The following is a 14,024-nucleotide window of genomic DNA, read 5'->3' on the forward strand; positions in this document are numbered from 1 at the left end:
CAAAGCAAGAAGAGAATGATTTTCTGAATTGCCAAAGTACAATTAACTAAATACGGCTGAATACGTGAATTGTTCGTCTGTATTATTATTATCTCTGATCAGAGTTCTTCCACGGGCGATGAGATCACGCAATGCGCAATGTTTCACTTCTCGATGGACTGCGCGAACCGATTCGTCGCTATTCAGGCCGTTAATTTCGTTTTAGGCGGGAAATCGGGCAGTTTGAATGTCTGAAATTGATTTATCGCAGAAATTTACACAATTGAATACAAGAAATTCAGAATCTCATTTGATGTTCGGGCTGTGGCGGTTTCTCGGTGATCTTCTGGGGAGTCTGAGGAGTGTTTCTCTGCGCCCATGGCTGAAGTTCCGCCTTGGCGAAGAACCAGTAAATGAGACTACATATCAGATAAACCGCCGCGGCAATGTAGAAGACAATCTGCCATTGCTCGCGACTCTTGTCCGTCACGATGAAGCCCCCGATCAGGGGACTGAGGATGCCCGGAATGGTGGAGATCGTGTTGGAGAATCCCCAGATAATTGAGGCGTAATTCGGAGCCAAATCGAGCGGATTCACACTGAAAAGGAGTGTTAATTAGATCATCTTCCCTGAGGAAATGAGTTGTTTTCTTACGGGAATCCTGAGAGTGCAAAGGCGTTGAAGCCCACAGCGATGGTCACGCACGCCATGCAAGCGACAGGATCTTGCATATGGGCTGTGAGGAGGATGAAGATCATCTCGAGAATGTAAGCTGAGCAATTGAAGTATCGCCGAACTTGCAGAGTTGTCAGGATTTTCCTCTCCTGAAGCTTATCCGCGAGGAATCCCGAGAAAATCAGCGTGCAACTCATGGCCAGATAAGGAACTGCCGAGAGAAATCCTGTGGCGCCAACATTGAAGTTCATGACATCTGAAAGATTACCAGCAATAGTGAGATTTTGAGGTTCAGGACTGTTTGTTTGGAGTATTTTCTCACCCTTGAGGAATGTCGGAAGCTGCGTGAGAAGAGTATAAGTGCCCCAAGTTTCTCCACAGTTGGACGCCACAATTGCCCAAACGGCTGAGGAGGTGAAGAGAGCTTTCCAAGGGATGTTCATGCGTTCCTTCTCGCTCACCACTTCGCCGATGCTCTGCTGAATGTAGTTCTTCTCCTGCTCCGAAATGTATCGATCCAGCTCTGGGCCAGCCTTCACGATGGCTGTCCACATCACGAGCCACACGCACCCGATCGCCCCGAAGAAGTAGAAGACACTCTCCCAGCCGAATTGCACGGTGAGGAAGCCGGAAACCGGCAGAGAGATGAAGACTCCGACGTAGTTCCCAATGTAGCCAATGGAGGACATCCGAGAGCGCTCGTAAATGGGAGCCCAGCGCGACAGGAGCGACTGGACAGCAGGATAAGTAATTCCCTGGGAAACACACAGCAAAATACATCATTTCTGATAGTGTTTCACGACAAACCTTCAAGCTCACCTCGAAGAATCCTTCCAGAATTCGCACAACAACCAATCCTGTGATGCTGATGTTTGTCGCGATTGGCGTCAAGAGTGTGAGAATTGCAGTGGCGCCTATTCCAAATCCCAAAACCTGAGCGAGAAGAAAAATGAGCGGAAAATTTTGTGAATATGTAATACAGACAAGGCGAGGAGATTATTGAAATGCGGTGTACCAAAATGTATCAAAGGTCATGTGAATGTTTACAGTACTTGAGACACTTTTTGAAGTACATTAAACTGATAAAAGACCGTAATTTTTGCTTCTACCGGCGAAATTAAATTAATTGCCTCTTATAAATTAATGACCTTTGGCAATAAAACTTCTTCTTGTCACTTCTATGCGAGGTAGCATTGCAAGGGTGGTTTTATCTATGCTTTTTAGTGCCATAAATAAATGGTTTGAAGAAAAAAATTATGAATTTCCTTGTTAAATTCTTCCTTTGCTGACCTACAAAATATAAACTAAGGCGGAGATAATATGTCTTGAATCTTTTCCGGACACTTGACGTCTTGATTTTCTAGTTTAGTCTTCAGAAAATGCTTTCAATAATGTCTGTTCAAATTGTCCACTAAATAATGCGGTTAAATTTGCCACTTTAGAGCAGAACCCGTAAAAATAACTAAGCTAAAAGAATTTTCTTAAACTATTTTGAGGTTATGATTGACTTTAAAGCTGTTTCCTAACTAATGTAGAGTTATTTTCGAACGAAAATGCTCAATTCTGCTAAGAAAAGAGAAATTAGATGATTTTAAAGGTTATTTAATCACCAGAATTTGTTTTAAATAAATCACATAACCTAAAAAAGCGATTTAATTGATTTTTATATGTCAAATAATTAAAAAAAAAAAATGCTTCAATTTGTAGAAAACGAAGCTTTTGCAAAGCAAATATTCTATATATTTCGCAAAATTCAATTCCAAACACTTTCTTAAAAGCTGTACACCACTTCCAACCATAATATCTACCCCTTGATATTATAAACGATTTTGTCAAAAACTGCACTGAGTGTTAAACGTTTCGCTCACGGAAATACAATGTTTTCTCTTAAGATAAGAGACTCTGTGGTGTACAGATTTGCATGAACAACTCTCGCCTTTTCCGCACGGTTGCACAATGACTAATAAACTTGTTGCCCATTGCAAAACGCTTTTCGTGATGGAAAATCCCGCTCGTTTGTTCTGAGCTTTGTCGCTGAGATTACTGAACTGCTCAGCATCTTCACGTGTGGAAAATTGAGGGAAGGCGGGGAGGGATATTTACATGATGGCCTCCGAACTTTGACGCCAGAACGCCGCCCAGGATCTGCGTCCAGATGTAGCCGTAGTAGAAGGAGCTGAGCACCAGTCCTTGCTGCTTCGAGTCCCAGGCGAAGTCCTGCTCCTGCACGACTGTGCCATTGTCCAGCGTGGTGGTTCTCACCTCAGTCATCGCCACGATGGCCACGCTGAGGTTCACGCGCATGGCGTAGGCGTTGAAGAAGCCGAAGGAAATGAGGAAAACCAGGAGATAGCGTCTCCTCTTCCAGAACTGCCATCCTATCTTGTCTTCCACGAGCGCGGCACTGTGCGGAGATCACGTGAATTGGTTAGAGACACTGTGCACCTGTGAGAGGAAGAGTGGATGAAACTTGCCAATTGATGGTGTCTGTGGATTGTGTGTCGCGCAAGACCAAATCGACTGTGGAGTTTGTTGTATTGGGACTCATTTCAACTTTCGCGCTCGCTCGCTAAATTTACACTGAAACACCATCGCTCAAACAATCATCTGAGCCGCTCACCTGAGCCGCTGGCCCCCACCCCGTCCTCCTCAAAAGTGCATATGTTCTGCCGATCTCTGACGAGGCGTTCCCACTCTCGTGGCCACAGAGCGTCTTTTGGCCACCGAATTCTACAGCGAGGTCACTCCAGATGCCAACAAGCGATCGCGGTCCAGCCGCAGCTCGCGAAAATAGCGTCTTGTTAGCATTCTCCGCGAGGACGATCAATTTCATAGCCATTTCCTATACTGTCTCATCATCTCTATGAGAAGAGCGCGCAGTATTATTGTTTGTTCTCCGGCTTTTGTCATTTGATCAGGTAAATTAAATGTAAATTGGGAAGGTATTCAGCGTCATTGTTAGGAAATCCCCGAAAAAACGTGTCTAATGTGGATGACAACAGCATTTTGGCTGAATGAATGAGATTCTTTTTTATACAGTGGTGAAAATTCTGACATTATTATTGATGAAATTATATTCGAATCCATTGACCGCGTCTCAGATCACAATTCCAGATCGAACAAGAACAATCTGAAAGCCGAAAAGTATGTACTTTTTTGCATAAATACATAAAGACCACTTTTGTGCGTCAATCACTTTATATCGTGAGTTTTTTGAGCATACAAAGCATCTCAAGGAGTCTCTGTGTTTTGGGTGTTTTGGTTATTTTCTGGGCGATTCTTCACCGGCGACCAGGGCTGAATATCAGACTTGCTGAATATCCAATAAATCGTGGCAGCAGCAATATAAAATGTTCCGATGATGTAGAAGATTGTTTGCCACTCTTTAAGCGTCTTATTTTGGGCGAGAAATCCAACAGCAATTGGTGTTAATATTCCTGCAATCGAGGACACTGTGCTCGTCAGAGACAGGATAATAGGAGCGGAAACTGGACAGAGATCGACGATATTAACACTGAAAAAGACATCATTATTTGTACAAAGTTATTGTTAAGTCTTTCGTCTTTCTTAACTCACGTGAAACAGGCGATGGCGAGAGGTTCCCAAATCACTCCTAAAGTCAGGACGACAATGAAGCTGATCTTGTCGGGCAAATGAATTGAAGTCACTACTAAAGTCGTTTGCAAAACATAAGCAAATAGAGTGAACAAACGACGCGTTTGATGAGCTGTGAAGAATCTCTTCTGAATAACCAAGTCCACAATGAATCCAGAAACCAGCATTGAGATGCAGGTGAAGAGGAAAGGACACGCAGACAGGAAGGCAGCTTCGTCGATGCTCAAATGCATAACATCTGGCGGGAAAATCATCCCTGAGAACAGCAACTTATCCACACGATATTCGCAATTCACTCACCTTTCAGGAAGCGGGGAAGTTGCGCCAAATACGTTGATGATCCCCACATTTGGGCAAAAGCCATCGCCGCAATTGCCCAAACGCCGGAGCTCGTGAAAATGCCCTTCCACGGGATGACATGCTGTTTCGGTGTGATTCCCTCGAGCTGCTGAAGAATGAACATTTTCTCTCGCTCAGTGATGAGCACGTCGACTTCTGGACCAGCTTTCACCACGCTCACGAACACGAGCGCCCAGATCAGACCACAAGAGCCAGACACGGTGAAGACGCTTCTCCAGCCGAAGGCAGCGATGAGAGCGCCTGAAACTGGAAGCGACAGCACTCCTCCGGTGTACATCCCAAAGAGGGCCAAAGAAATCAGCCTGGCGCGCTCGTGCATCAGCGCCCAACGGGTTATCAGAGTCAAGAGGACAGGATAACTCGTGCCCAGCATAAATCCCTGCACAATTCGCAAAACCATCACCCATTCGTAGCCTAATTCAGCCACTGAAGGAAGCAGGATGGCTAAGAGTCCCGCCACTCCAACGCCAGTGGAGAAAATCTGGAGATGATTATCAAGACATGAAGTGAGGCGCTGAAGTAATTAGAAGTGACTTACATGGATTGGACTGAACTTTCTGCAAGCCAATCCGCCAAGGAGCTGAGAAGTTATGTAGCCGTACAGGAAGGTGCTGATGACGAATCCCTGCTTTCTCGTGTCCCAATCGAAGTCATGATCATCTCCTGCCATTTCCACAATCGCCACTGCCAGGCAGATTTTCATGAAGGCGACACACATGAAGCCCAGCGACAAGAGCAGGAAAACCAAGTATCGCTTCCGCTTCCAAATGGAAACATCGTCAATCACACTGTTTTCAATTGCGAGTCTGCAAAAAGGAGTGTCTCGAATTGGATTACAATAATTCACTGATGGTAATTATTTGCTGACACTTCATCACCTGCGCTTACGAAAGCCCCACAAGAACGCCCTCAGTAAATCAAAGTAAAACTTCAACTTCATGTCAAGTTGATATTCCGAAGGTTTAGTCAACACTAAGCACCACAATTTCAATGTGAATCCACAGATAATGAGAGCAGAAGTTGAAAAAACTATCATTTTATTTCGCTAGACATAAATGTTTTTCCCGCGCCATCGACCTTCTCGTGATCATCAATTTCTTGGGGTTTTTCCGTTTTTCCTGAATTGGCACTTGAAGAAATTGCCCAAGGTTGCAATTCTCCTCTGGCAAAGAACCAATAAACTGTGCATCCCAGCAGATTAATGCCCAGAACGATGAAGAAGACGATTTGCCACTGTTCCTTGGTCTTATCTGTCACGATTAAGCCTGCCAGAATGGGTGCAATTATTCCTGGAATATTTGCAATGGTGTTCGATAAGCCGAAGATGACTGAAGCGTGATTTGGCGCCAAATCCAAAGGATTTATCCTGCGGAGAAGATTCCATATTAATTTGCGGAGAAGAAACTTCATTTCTTGAACTAACATAAATCCAACATTTGCAAAGCCTCCCAATCCAACTGTGAGTGTCAGGCAGAAGATGACAACGGCTGGATTGAGGAGGAATGCGGCCAGAATGATGAATAGACTCTGGGCGAGAAAAGCTCCACAGTTGAAGTATCGACGAACTTGTCTGGTGGTCAAATATCCTTTAATTTGACTCCAATCTGCCAAATAACCACCAAGAGTTAAGAAGCAAGTCATCGTCAAGTAAGGAAGTGCAGAGACGATTCCTGACAACTGCACTGGAAGATCGAGGATGTCTAGGAAGAAAACAAGCGTTAAATTACTCAAATTCACTTTATGAAGTCCTGAAGATCCTGAAATAGAGCAATTACCTGTGAAGAAAGTGGGCAATTGAGTCAGGAAAGTGTCGAAGCCCCAGTTTTGAGCAAAATGACACACGACAATAGCCCAAACAGCTGTTGATGTGAGGATCTTTCTCCAAGGATGAACGATCTTTTCCTCACTCTCACTTCCTTTGCTCTTGACTATGTACGCAGCTTCTTCCTTGGATATGAAAGAATCACTCTCAGGATATGGTCGAATGAATAAGATCCATAAACTGCACCAGAGCGCTCCAAAGCTTCCGAAATAGTAAAAGACACTCTTCCACCCTAGATTTGAAGCTAAAACACCAGACAAAGGCATTGCAATCACTGTTCCTGCATAGCATCCTGTTATACAGAGGCTAGCCATCCTGGAGCGCTCAAAAACAGGAGCCCATCGACTGAGGATGGCGTGCATCGACGGCATAATCACTCCCTCAAACAGTCCTTCTAGGATTCTCGCGGCCATTAGCATGTAAATGTTGAAAGATGCCGCGAGAGGAGTTAGAAGAGCCATTAGAGATGATCCTCCAACACCGCAAAGAAAGATCTAGACAAAACCAGAAAATATCAAATAGTATTCAAGTTCAAGTAGACTTTGCCTGTGATAAGAGTTATTGTCTCACAGATTACTGATTGTCTGCTCAACTCACATAATATCCACCGAACTTGGAAGCTAAAACACCTCCTATAATCTGAGTCCAGATATATCCGTAGAAGAAGGAACTCAGCACAAGTCCTTGTTGCGTGGAATCCCAGTCAAAGTGCTGATCCTCAATCACAGTTCCATTCTCGAGAGTGACGTTGAACTTCTGCGTCATCGCCACAATCGCCACACTGAGACACACTCTGATGGAGTAGATGCTGAAGAGTCCCAGGAAGGTCATGAAGACCACAATATAGCGTCTTGTCTTCCAGAACTTCCATCCCACGTCTCTGCAAGGGAATTTTACTCACAACCAGCTTGATCACTAAGAATTTCTATCACGTACGTGCTTTCTGCGGTTTCAGTGTTCGGTGAAATTGTCATTGTTTAGAGCACTTTATTCACTTGAGAGTGGAGTAAGATTAAAATGAAATTATGCGGATGAGGAGAGAAAAGGCGATTGTGTTAATCTTATCTCATTACTCAGTATCACAGGTAATCCTATGCAGCTTATCGAATCAGCAATTCACATTCCTACCAATTGTACGGCATTTGCAATCAACCTCAATAAAGATATCGTTTGATTTACAGTATCATATATTCTTTTCAGAATTTTCCATCTGCATAGATTTCCTCGACTCAACAGGTGAATTTGCCCAAGGTTGCAATTCTCCTCTGGCGAAAAACCAGTAGAAAATGCATCCAATCACATTCATTCCCACGATCACGAGGAAGACAATTTGCCACTGTTCTTTGGTTCCTTCAGTCACAATTTCTCCAGTCAATAAAGGACTCGTTATGCCGCCAATAGTCGCAACAGAGTTGGACAATCCGAAGATGACTGAAGCATGGTTTGGCGCTAAATCCAATGCATTGATCCTGAAGGAATGAAAGCATTATTATCTCGTGCCAACTGAAGAATAGTTTTGATCTTACATATGTCCAATGCAGGCAATTCCTCCAAAGGCCACTGTTAGGGTGAGGAAAAGCACAACGGCGACTGAATTGTCCAGGAAAGTCGCCAAAAGAACCGAAGCACAAAGAGCGACAAAGCCTCCACAGCTAAAGTACCGTCGAACTTGTCTTGTAGTCAAATATCCTTTTATTTGACACCAATCAGCCAGATAACCTCCGATCGAGAGGAAACAGCTTCGGGTTAAGTAAGGAATTGCCGAGACAACTCCCAAGATTTGCACATTCAACCCAATAACGTCTGCAAAGATGATGTCATAAATGTGGTTCTTGCATGGAATTCAAGAATCTTACCACTGAGGAAGGTTGGCAATTGAGTGAGCAACGTGATGAATGACCAATTTTCCGCAAATTGCGATATAATAATTGCCCACACAGCAATTGAAGTCAAAATGCTCTTCCAGGGATGAATAATCTTCTTCCTCTCCTCAGCTTCATTGCCAATGCTCTTGACTATGTAAGTAACTTCTTCGTCGGTTATGAAAGTGTCTTTATCGGGAATGGGTCTGATGAAGAGGACCCAGAAAACACACCAAATTGAACCCAGACCGCCGAAGACGTAGAAAATGTACTGCCAGCCGACATTTGAAGCAATCACACCCGCCACGGGCATCGCAACTATGGTTCCTCCGTAGCAGCCCATGATGCAGAAACTAGCCATCCTGGAGCGCTCATAGACAGGAGCCCATCGACTGAGGATCGCGTGCATCGATGGCATGATCACCGCTTCCACCAGACCTTCGATGATTCGCACAGTTACCAGCAGATATATGCTTGCAGATGCAGCCACGGGCGTAATGAGAGCCATCAAGCACGATCCAATGACTCCAAATACGAAAACCTGTGTTAAAAGTTCGTTTTCAAGCATCAAATTCATCAATTTAAAGTGTTTTACTCACGTAATATCCACCGAACTTCGAAGCTAAAACACCGCCTATAATCTGAGTCCAGATGTATCCGTAGTAGAATGAACTGAGGACAAGTCCTCGCTGTTTAGAATCCCAGTCAAAGTGCTGATCCTCAATCACAGTTCCATTCTCGAGAGTGACGTTGAATTTCTGCGTCATCGCCACGATCGCGACGTTGAGACAAACGCGATTGGAATAAATGCTGAAGATTCCCAGGAAGGTCATAATCACGACGATGTAGCGTCGCATCTTCCAGAATTTCCATCCCACGTCTCTGAAAAGGTACAAAATCGGTATGTGATGCTTCTGAGCAGCTTCACTACTTGCTTAATTTCCACCACTTCACTTTCCTCAGTCATGCTTCAGCTGATGCGTTTTCCGCCAGCACTTCGAGTAGACTGATTTTCGACAGATTCCAAGTGGGGCAATAAGCGGAGCACTTGTGTCGAATCTGTTTTAGATAGTCCATATCTAGGGAATACCCAAAGTAGGTCGATTAAAGTTAATGATCTAACTCACAAAACGTAAACACGTAAGAAGCACACTATCTTGCTTAATATGATACTGATTTGTGCGGGTTTTGCTATAAAATCATTTTTCACCTGTTTCAACTGGATTTCCTGAAGTTCCAACCCTAAATTGAATCACCTTTTTCTTAAGAATAAATTACCAAGTCAGATATTTACTGTGTAGAAAATACATTTTTTTTATATCTAATAATGTCGCTAAATTACATTGTCTACAAGCTTTATCGTGAATCAGAGTTGTCTTTGTGAACTCTCTCCTTATCAGTGTTCTTAGCGTTATCAGTCATTTCATGAGCGTCTGACAGTGACACAGCCCAAGGTTGCAATTCTCCTCTGGCGAAGAACCAGTAGAAAAGACATCCAACCACATTAATTCCCACGCATATGAAGAAGACGATTTGCCACTGATCTTTCGCTTTATCAGTCACAATCGCGCCGGTCAGCAAAGGACTGACGATTCCTCCGACACTTGTAGTGGCGGATAAGCCAAGAATGACTGAAGCGTGGTTCGGCGCTATATCCAAAGGATTGATCCTGAAAGGAAGGAGAATCTTAGACATGTTCGAGCACAAGTTCGAGCATCTAAATGGGAACATTTACTCACATGAAACCGATATTAGCAAAGGCTCCGAAACCGACGATTAAGGATAAAAAGAAGATAATGGCAAGAGAATTTTCTAAGAACGTAACAAACAATATACAAGCAGAGATCAATACAAAGGCTCCACAATTGAAGTATCGACGAACTTGTCTGGTAGTCAAGTATCCCTTAATTTGACACCAATCAGCCAGATAACCTCCGATTGCTAAAAAGCAGCTTCTTGTGATGTAAGGAATTGCCGAAATAATTCCAGACGTTTGAACTTTCAATCCAATTATATCTGTAACAGAATTTGATTAGAATTTCTCCCAATTTCAATTATTTGAATTTTTAATTTTACCACTGAGAAACGTTGGCAGTTGAGTAAGAAGTGTAGTGTAAGTCCAATTATCGGCAAAATGTGATACCATAATTGCCCAAACAGCAGTCGAAGTGAGAATTTTCTTCCAAGGATGGACGATTTTCTTCTTCTCCGCAGCTTCATTGCCCACATTCCTTATTATATAAGCAGCCTCTTCTTTGGATATAAAGGAGTCAGTCTCGGGATATGGTCGAATGAGTGAAATCCACACACAACACCAAATAAGTCCAAAACTGCCAAAGAAGTAAAACACACTTCTCCATCCCAAGTTGGAGACTAAAACTCCTGACAATGGCATCGTGACTACTGTCCCCATAAAGCATCCCATAATGCAGAAACTTGCCATCCTGGAGCGTTCAAAAACAGGCGCCCATCGACTGAGGATGGCGTGCATCGATGGCAAATTGAATCCTTCGAAGAATCCCTCAATTATTCGCACTGCCATTAGGAAATAAATGCTCGTCGAAGCTGCAACAGGAGCCAATAAGGCCATCAATGCCGATCCTCCGACGCCACACAAAACGATCTGAAATTAAGTACTTCCTTAGAAGTTATTTGAATTTGTGAATGAATTTCGCTCGGAAAATACATGGAAGTTGGAGTTTCTGTTTCCTTGTTAAGTCCTAATCAGAAAAAGCAATAAATTTAGCAAAATATTTAGCAGAAAACACCAGAAAAATTCAGGGAATTCAGAATATTGCTAAGAAAATTTAAGGAAAAAATTTGCTTCATATTTTTCTTGAAATTTCTGCGTTTGTAATGCACTTTTTGTTCGAGGGCTGCTAAAATTGTAGCTCAGTAACATTAGAACTTTTCAGCAAAAATACCTAATTTCTTTAGCTTTCTTTGCCTGCTGGAATACTCACATAATAACCGCCGAATCTCGAGGCTAAAATTCCGCCGATGATTTGCGTACACATGTAGCCGTAGAAGAATGAACTGAGAACCAGTCCCTGCTGCTTTGAATCCCATGCGAAGTGCTGATCTTCCACGATGTTGCCATTCTCGAGAGTTGTGTTAAATTTCCTAGTCATTTCCACAATGGCCACACTCATACACACTCTGTTCATGTAAATGCTAATAAATGATAAAAATATCATGAAGACAACGGTGTAGCGACGCATCTTCCAAAACTTCCAGCCAACATTCCTGCAAAGGATCACTTTGTCTGTCAACTACAAATGTTTTCTACAAATTCTATTAAAATTATTTACTTTTCCACTGTTTCGGCTATTTGTGAAGAACTTTCCGAGATCATTCTCTAATTTTTGACGTGTTGAGAGTTTCAAAGCTGCGCATCGACTAATTTATAAAGTATCTTGTTGCCGACTTCGAAGCTATCTATTCATATTTGCAGATAGACTTACTTGCCTTCAGACAACTTCTAGATTTGGAAGTTTTTTTTGGGTCTCCACTTGAGAACGCTTCAAAGTTCCCAACAAAGAGTTTTACAATCGAAGTGAAATTTAGGAGAAAAAATGGCAAAGATAACAAATAATGAAAAATTATCGTAATATTGAATGTTGTGTGTGAAATTGTATTAAGCAAATTTGCTAATATCATAGTAAATCTCTCTGTTTTCATCTCCACTTGTTGAAATTTAAATACCTGAAGCACTTGAAGTATTTGCATATGTAAGTAAATCACTTTCAATCTGGTTTTTCTGTTGACAATCTTAATTCATTCTGATGTCAAATGTTCATTAAATGTATTTTATTTTGGTGGACTTGACATTGATTTATCTGGATTTAACTCATCCAATTCTTCTTTATCTCTTTCATCAATCGAAAACATCGCGCGATCTTCTAACCTTACAATATTTCGATTCTTCGCCCACGGTTGAAGTTCTGCCTTGGCGAAAATCCAGTAGAAAATGCAGCCAGCAATATTTATTCCCACATTTATGAAGAAGACATTCTGCCACTGTTCCCTCGTCTTATCAATGACGATCATGCCAGTTATCAAAGGACTGGCGATGCCAGAAAGACAAGCAACTGTGCCGGAAACCCCGAAGATTACTGAAGCGTGTTGTGGCGCCAAATCCAAAGGGTTGATCCTGAATGGCAGTAAATTTAACATTGAATAATATTGGCAGGTCAGTGAAAATACTCACATAAACCCAACATTGGAGAATCCTCCGAGACCCATGATGAGGGATAAGAAGACGACGATGGCAACTGAATTTTCTAGAAATGCTACAAACAGCATTGAAGCAGAGATGAAGAGAAAAGCTCCACAATTGAAGTATCGACGAACTTGTCTGGTAGTCAAATATCCTTTAATCTGACACCAATCAGCCAAATAACCTCCGATGGCTAAAAAACAGCTTCTTATAATGTAAGGAATTGCCGAAATAATTCCAGACGCTTGAACTTCCAGTCCAATTATATCTACAAGAGATTAATTTAATAACCAAAATACGCAATCAATCTAGATCTGTAATCTTACCTCTGAGAAAAGTTGGTAATTGAGTAAGAAACGTGACGTACGTCCAATTATCGGCAAAGTGCGATGCCATAATTGCCCAAACCGCAGTTGATGTGAGAATTTTCTTCCAAGGATGGACGATTTTCTTCTTCTCCTCAGCCTCATTTCCTATGCTTGTGACTATATATGTGGCTTCTTCTTTGGATATGAAGGAGTCAGTCTCAGGATATGGCCGAATGAATGCGATCCACACACAACACCAAAGGATTCCGAAAGTTCCGAAGCAGTAAAAGACACTTTGCCATCCTAGTTGAGACACTAGAACTCCTGATAAAGACATGCCGATTACTGTTCCTATAAAGCATCCCATAATGCAGAAACTTGTCATCCTGGAGCGTTCAAAGACAGGCGCCCATCGACTGAGGATGGCGTGCATCGAAGACAAATTAAATCCTTCGAAGAATCCTTGAACAATTCGCACTGCAATCAGGAAATAAATACTCGTGGAAGCTGCAACAGGAGCCAATAATGTCATCACTGCCGATCCTCCGACGCCACAGAGCAAAATCTAAGTGTGAAACATTCGCTGAAAAAACATCTACAGCTTATCTCTTATCAATCATACTCACATAATAACCACCGAATCTCGAGGCTAAAATTCCGCCGATGATTTGTGTGCAAATATATCCGTAGAAGAATGAACTGAGAACAATTCCGTGCTGCTTTGAATCCCAATTGAAGTGTTGATCCTCAATTATAGTGCCATTTTCCACAGTTTTCTCAAACTTTCTCGTCATTTCCACAATCGCAACACTCAGACAAACTCTATTCAAGTAAATACTGATGAATGACAAGAAAGTCATGAAGACGATAACATAGCGCCGCAGTTGCCAAAACTTCCAACCGACATCCCTGGAAAAGGATCAATTATTACAACAGGATTTTCTACAGAACTTCACTGAGAACACTTGCTTCTTCTTCACTGTTTCTTCAATTGAATTCAATGTGGAGCTTTCTGTGCTCATTCTCAAATTTGCTCCGATTTATCTCGCGGCTAAACAACGACTGATTTCGCTGTCTCTCATTGCTGAATCAGGACTTATCTACACGGTTTTCGGGGAAAGTCTCACGTCGTAATTCAAGATAACTTAACTATATCAATTGTGTTTTGTGCTCACCATTTGAG

The 14,024-nt window shown here is 42.4% G+C and overlaps 6 protein-coding genes across 6 annotated transcripts; all 6 read right to left on the reverse strand.

Annotated features, from left to right (window-relative positions):
- Positions 1–277: 277 nt before the first annotated feature.
- LOC132260797 (sialin-like) lies at positions 278–3,237 on the reverse strand. The gene is made up of 6 exons (XM_059759139.1): positions 3,130–3,237; positions 2,759–3,059; positions 1,475–1,588; positions 978–1,410; positions 635–911; positions 278–578 (listed from the first exon to the last, which is right to left on the reverse strand). The coding sequence occupies exons 1-6, from the start codon at positions 3,201–3,203 to the stop codon at positions 278–280; spliced, it is 1,500 nt and encodes a 499-aa protein (XP_059615122.1). The 5' UTR covers positions 3,204–3,237.
- A 649-nt stretch (positions 3,238–3,886) lies between these two features.
- LOC132260798 (vesicular glutamate transporter 1-like) lies at positions 3,887–5,570 on the reverse strand. Its single transcript, XM_059759140.1, has 5 exons — positions 5,509–5,570; positions 5,169–5,436; positions 4,571–5,111; positions 4,232–4,508; positions 3,887–4,169 (listed from the first exon to the last, which is right to left on the reverse strand). Exons 1-5 carry the CDS (start codon positions 5,568–5,570, stop codon positions 3,887–3,889), a joined length of 1,431 nt encoding a protein of 476 aa, XP_059615123.1.
- Positions 5,571–5,662: 92 nt separating this feature from the next.
- LOC132260799 (sialin-like) lies at positions 5,663–7,474 on the reverse strand. Its single transcript, XM_059759142.1, has 5 exons — positions 7,389–7,474; positions 7,050–7,332; positions 6,406–6,946; positions 6,054–6,330; positions 5,663–5,996 (listed from the first exon to the last, which is right to left on the reverse strand). Exons 1-5 carry the CDS (start codon positions 7,424–7,426, stop codon positions 5,663–5,665), a joined length of 1,473 nt encoding a protein of 490 aa, XP_059615125.1. The 5' UTR covers positions 7,427–7,474.
- A 161-nt stretch (positions 7,475–7,635) lies between these two features.
- Positions 7,636–9,171, reverse strand: LOC132260810 (sialin-like). The gene is made up of 4 exons (XM_059759160.1): positions 8,914–9,171; positions 8,309–8,855; positions 7,979–8,255; positions 7,636–7,921 (listed from the first exon to the last, which is right to left on the reverse strand). The coding sequence occupies exons 1-4, from the start codon at positions 9,169–9,171 to the stop codon at positions 7,636–7,638; spliced, it is 1,368 nt and encodes a 455-aa protein (XP_059615143.1).
- A 473-nt stretch (positions 9,172–9,644) lies between these two features.
- LOC132260811 (sialin-like) lies at positions 9,645–11,535 on the reverse strand. The gene is made up of 4 exons (XM_059759161.1): positions 11,278–11,535; positions 10,391–10,937; positions 10,054–10,330; positions 9,645–9,983 (listed from the first exon to the last, which is right to left on the reverse strand). The coding sequence occupies exons 1-4, from the start codon at positions 11,533–11,535 to the stop codon at positions 9,671–9,673; spliced, it is 1,395 nt and encodes a 464-aa protein (XP_059615144.1). The 3' UTR covers positions 9,645–9,670.
- A 468-nt stretch (positions 11,536–12,003) lies between these two features.
- LOC132260818 (vesicular glutamate transporter 3-like) lies at positions 12,004–13,744 on the reverse strand. Its single transcript, XM_059759169.1, has 4 exons — positions 13,468–13,744; positions 12,860–13,406; positions 12,525–12,801; positions 12,004–12,467 (listed from the first exon to the last, which is right to left on the reverse strand). The coding sequence occupies exons 1-4, from the start codon at positions 13,699–13,701 to the stop codon at positions 12,125–12,127; spliced, it is 1,401 nt and encodes a 466-aa protein (XP_059615152.1). The 5' UTR covers positions 13,702–13,744; the 3' UTR covers positions 12,004–12,124.
- Positions 13,745–14,024: the final 280 nt, after the last annotated feature.

Source organism: Phlebotomus argentipes, unplaced genomic scaffold, assembly GCF_947086385.1.
Source record: "Phlebotomus argentipes unplaced genomic scaffold, Phlebotomus argentipes genome assembly scaffold_18, whole genome shotgun sequence".
NCBI lineage: Eukaryota > Metazoa > Arthropoda > Insecta > Diptera > Psychodidae > Phlebotomus > Phlebotomus argentipes.

Bases quoted from the DNA above. Each gene is read 5' to 3' on its own strand.
- LOC132260797 (XM_059759139.1), bottom strand. From the start codon at position 3,203: ATGAGTCCCAATACAACAAACTCCACAGTCGATTTGGTCTTGCGCGAC. The intron at 1,589-2,758 runs GTAAATATCCCT...CTTCTCGCTCAG, and splicing joins CAAAGTTCGGAGGCCATCAT to GTTTTGGGATTTGGAATAGG. The intron at 912-977 runs GTGAGAAAATAC...GTAATCTTTCAG, and splicing joins GCTTCCGACATTCCTCAAGG to ATGTCATGAACTTCAATGTT.
- LOC132260798 (XM_059759140.1), bottom strand. From the start codon at position 5,570: ATGAAGTTGAAGTTTTACTTTGATTTACTGAGGGCGTTCTTGTGGGGC. The intron at 5,112-5,168 runs GTAAGTCACTTC...AATCATCTCCAG, and splicing joins GAAAGTTCAGTCCAATCCAT to ATTTTCTCCACTGGCGTTGG. The intron at 4,170-4,231 runs GTGAGTTAAGAA...TGTCTTTTTCAG, and splicing joins CTCGCCATCGCCTGTTTCAC to TGTTAATATCGTCGATCTCT.
- LOC132260799 (XM_059759142.1), bottom strand. From the start codon at position 7,426: ATGACAATTTCACCGAACACTGAAACCGCAGAAAGCAC. The intron at 6,947-7,049 runs GTGAGTTGAGCA...GGTTTTGTCTAG, and splicing joins CCAAGTTCGGTGGATATTAT to ATCTTTCTTTGCGGTGTTGG. The intron at 6,331-6,405 runs GTAATTGCTCTA...TTTTCTTCCTAG, and splicing joins ATTGCCCACTTTCTTCACAG to ACATCCTCGATCTTCCAGTG.
- LOC132260810 (XM_059759160.1), bottom strand. From the start codon at position 9,171: ATGCGACGCTACATCGTCGTGATTATGACCTTCCTGGGAATCTTCAGC. The intron at 8,256-8,308 runs GTAAGATTCTTG...TCATCTTTGCAG, and splicing joins ATTGCCAACCTTCCTCAGTG to ACGTTATTGGGTTGAATGTG. The intron at 7,922-7,978 runs GTAAGATCAAAA...TCATTCCTTCAG, and splicing joins ATTGCCTGCATTGGACATAT to GATCAATGCATTGGATTTAG.
- LOC132260811 (XM_059759161.1), bottom strand. From the start codon at position 11,535: ATGCGTCGCTACACCGTTGTCTTCATGATATTTTTATCATTTATTAGC. The intron at 10,938-11,277 runs GTGAGTATTCCA...ACTTAATTTCAG, and splicing joins CGAGATTCGGCGGTTATTAT to ATCGTTTTGTGTGGCGTCGG. The intron at 10,331-10,390 runs GTAAAATTAAAA...ATTCTGTTACAG, and splicing joins ACTGCCAACGTTTCTCAGTG to ATATAATTGGATTGAAAGTT.
- LOC132260818 (XM_059759169.1), bottom strand. From the start codon at position 13,701: ATGACTTTCTTGTCATTCATCAGTATTTACTTGAATAGAGTTTGTCTG. The intron at 13,407-13,467 runs GTGAGTATGATT...TTTCACACTTAG, and splicing joins CGAGATTCGGTGGTTATTAT to ATTTTGCTCTGTGGCGTCGG. The intron at 12,802-12,859 runs GTAAGATTACAG...AATCTCTTGTAG, and splicing joins ATTACCAACTTTTCTCAGAG to ATATAATTGGACTGGAAGTT.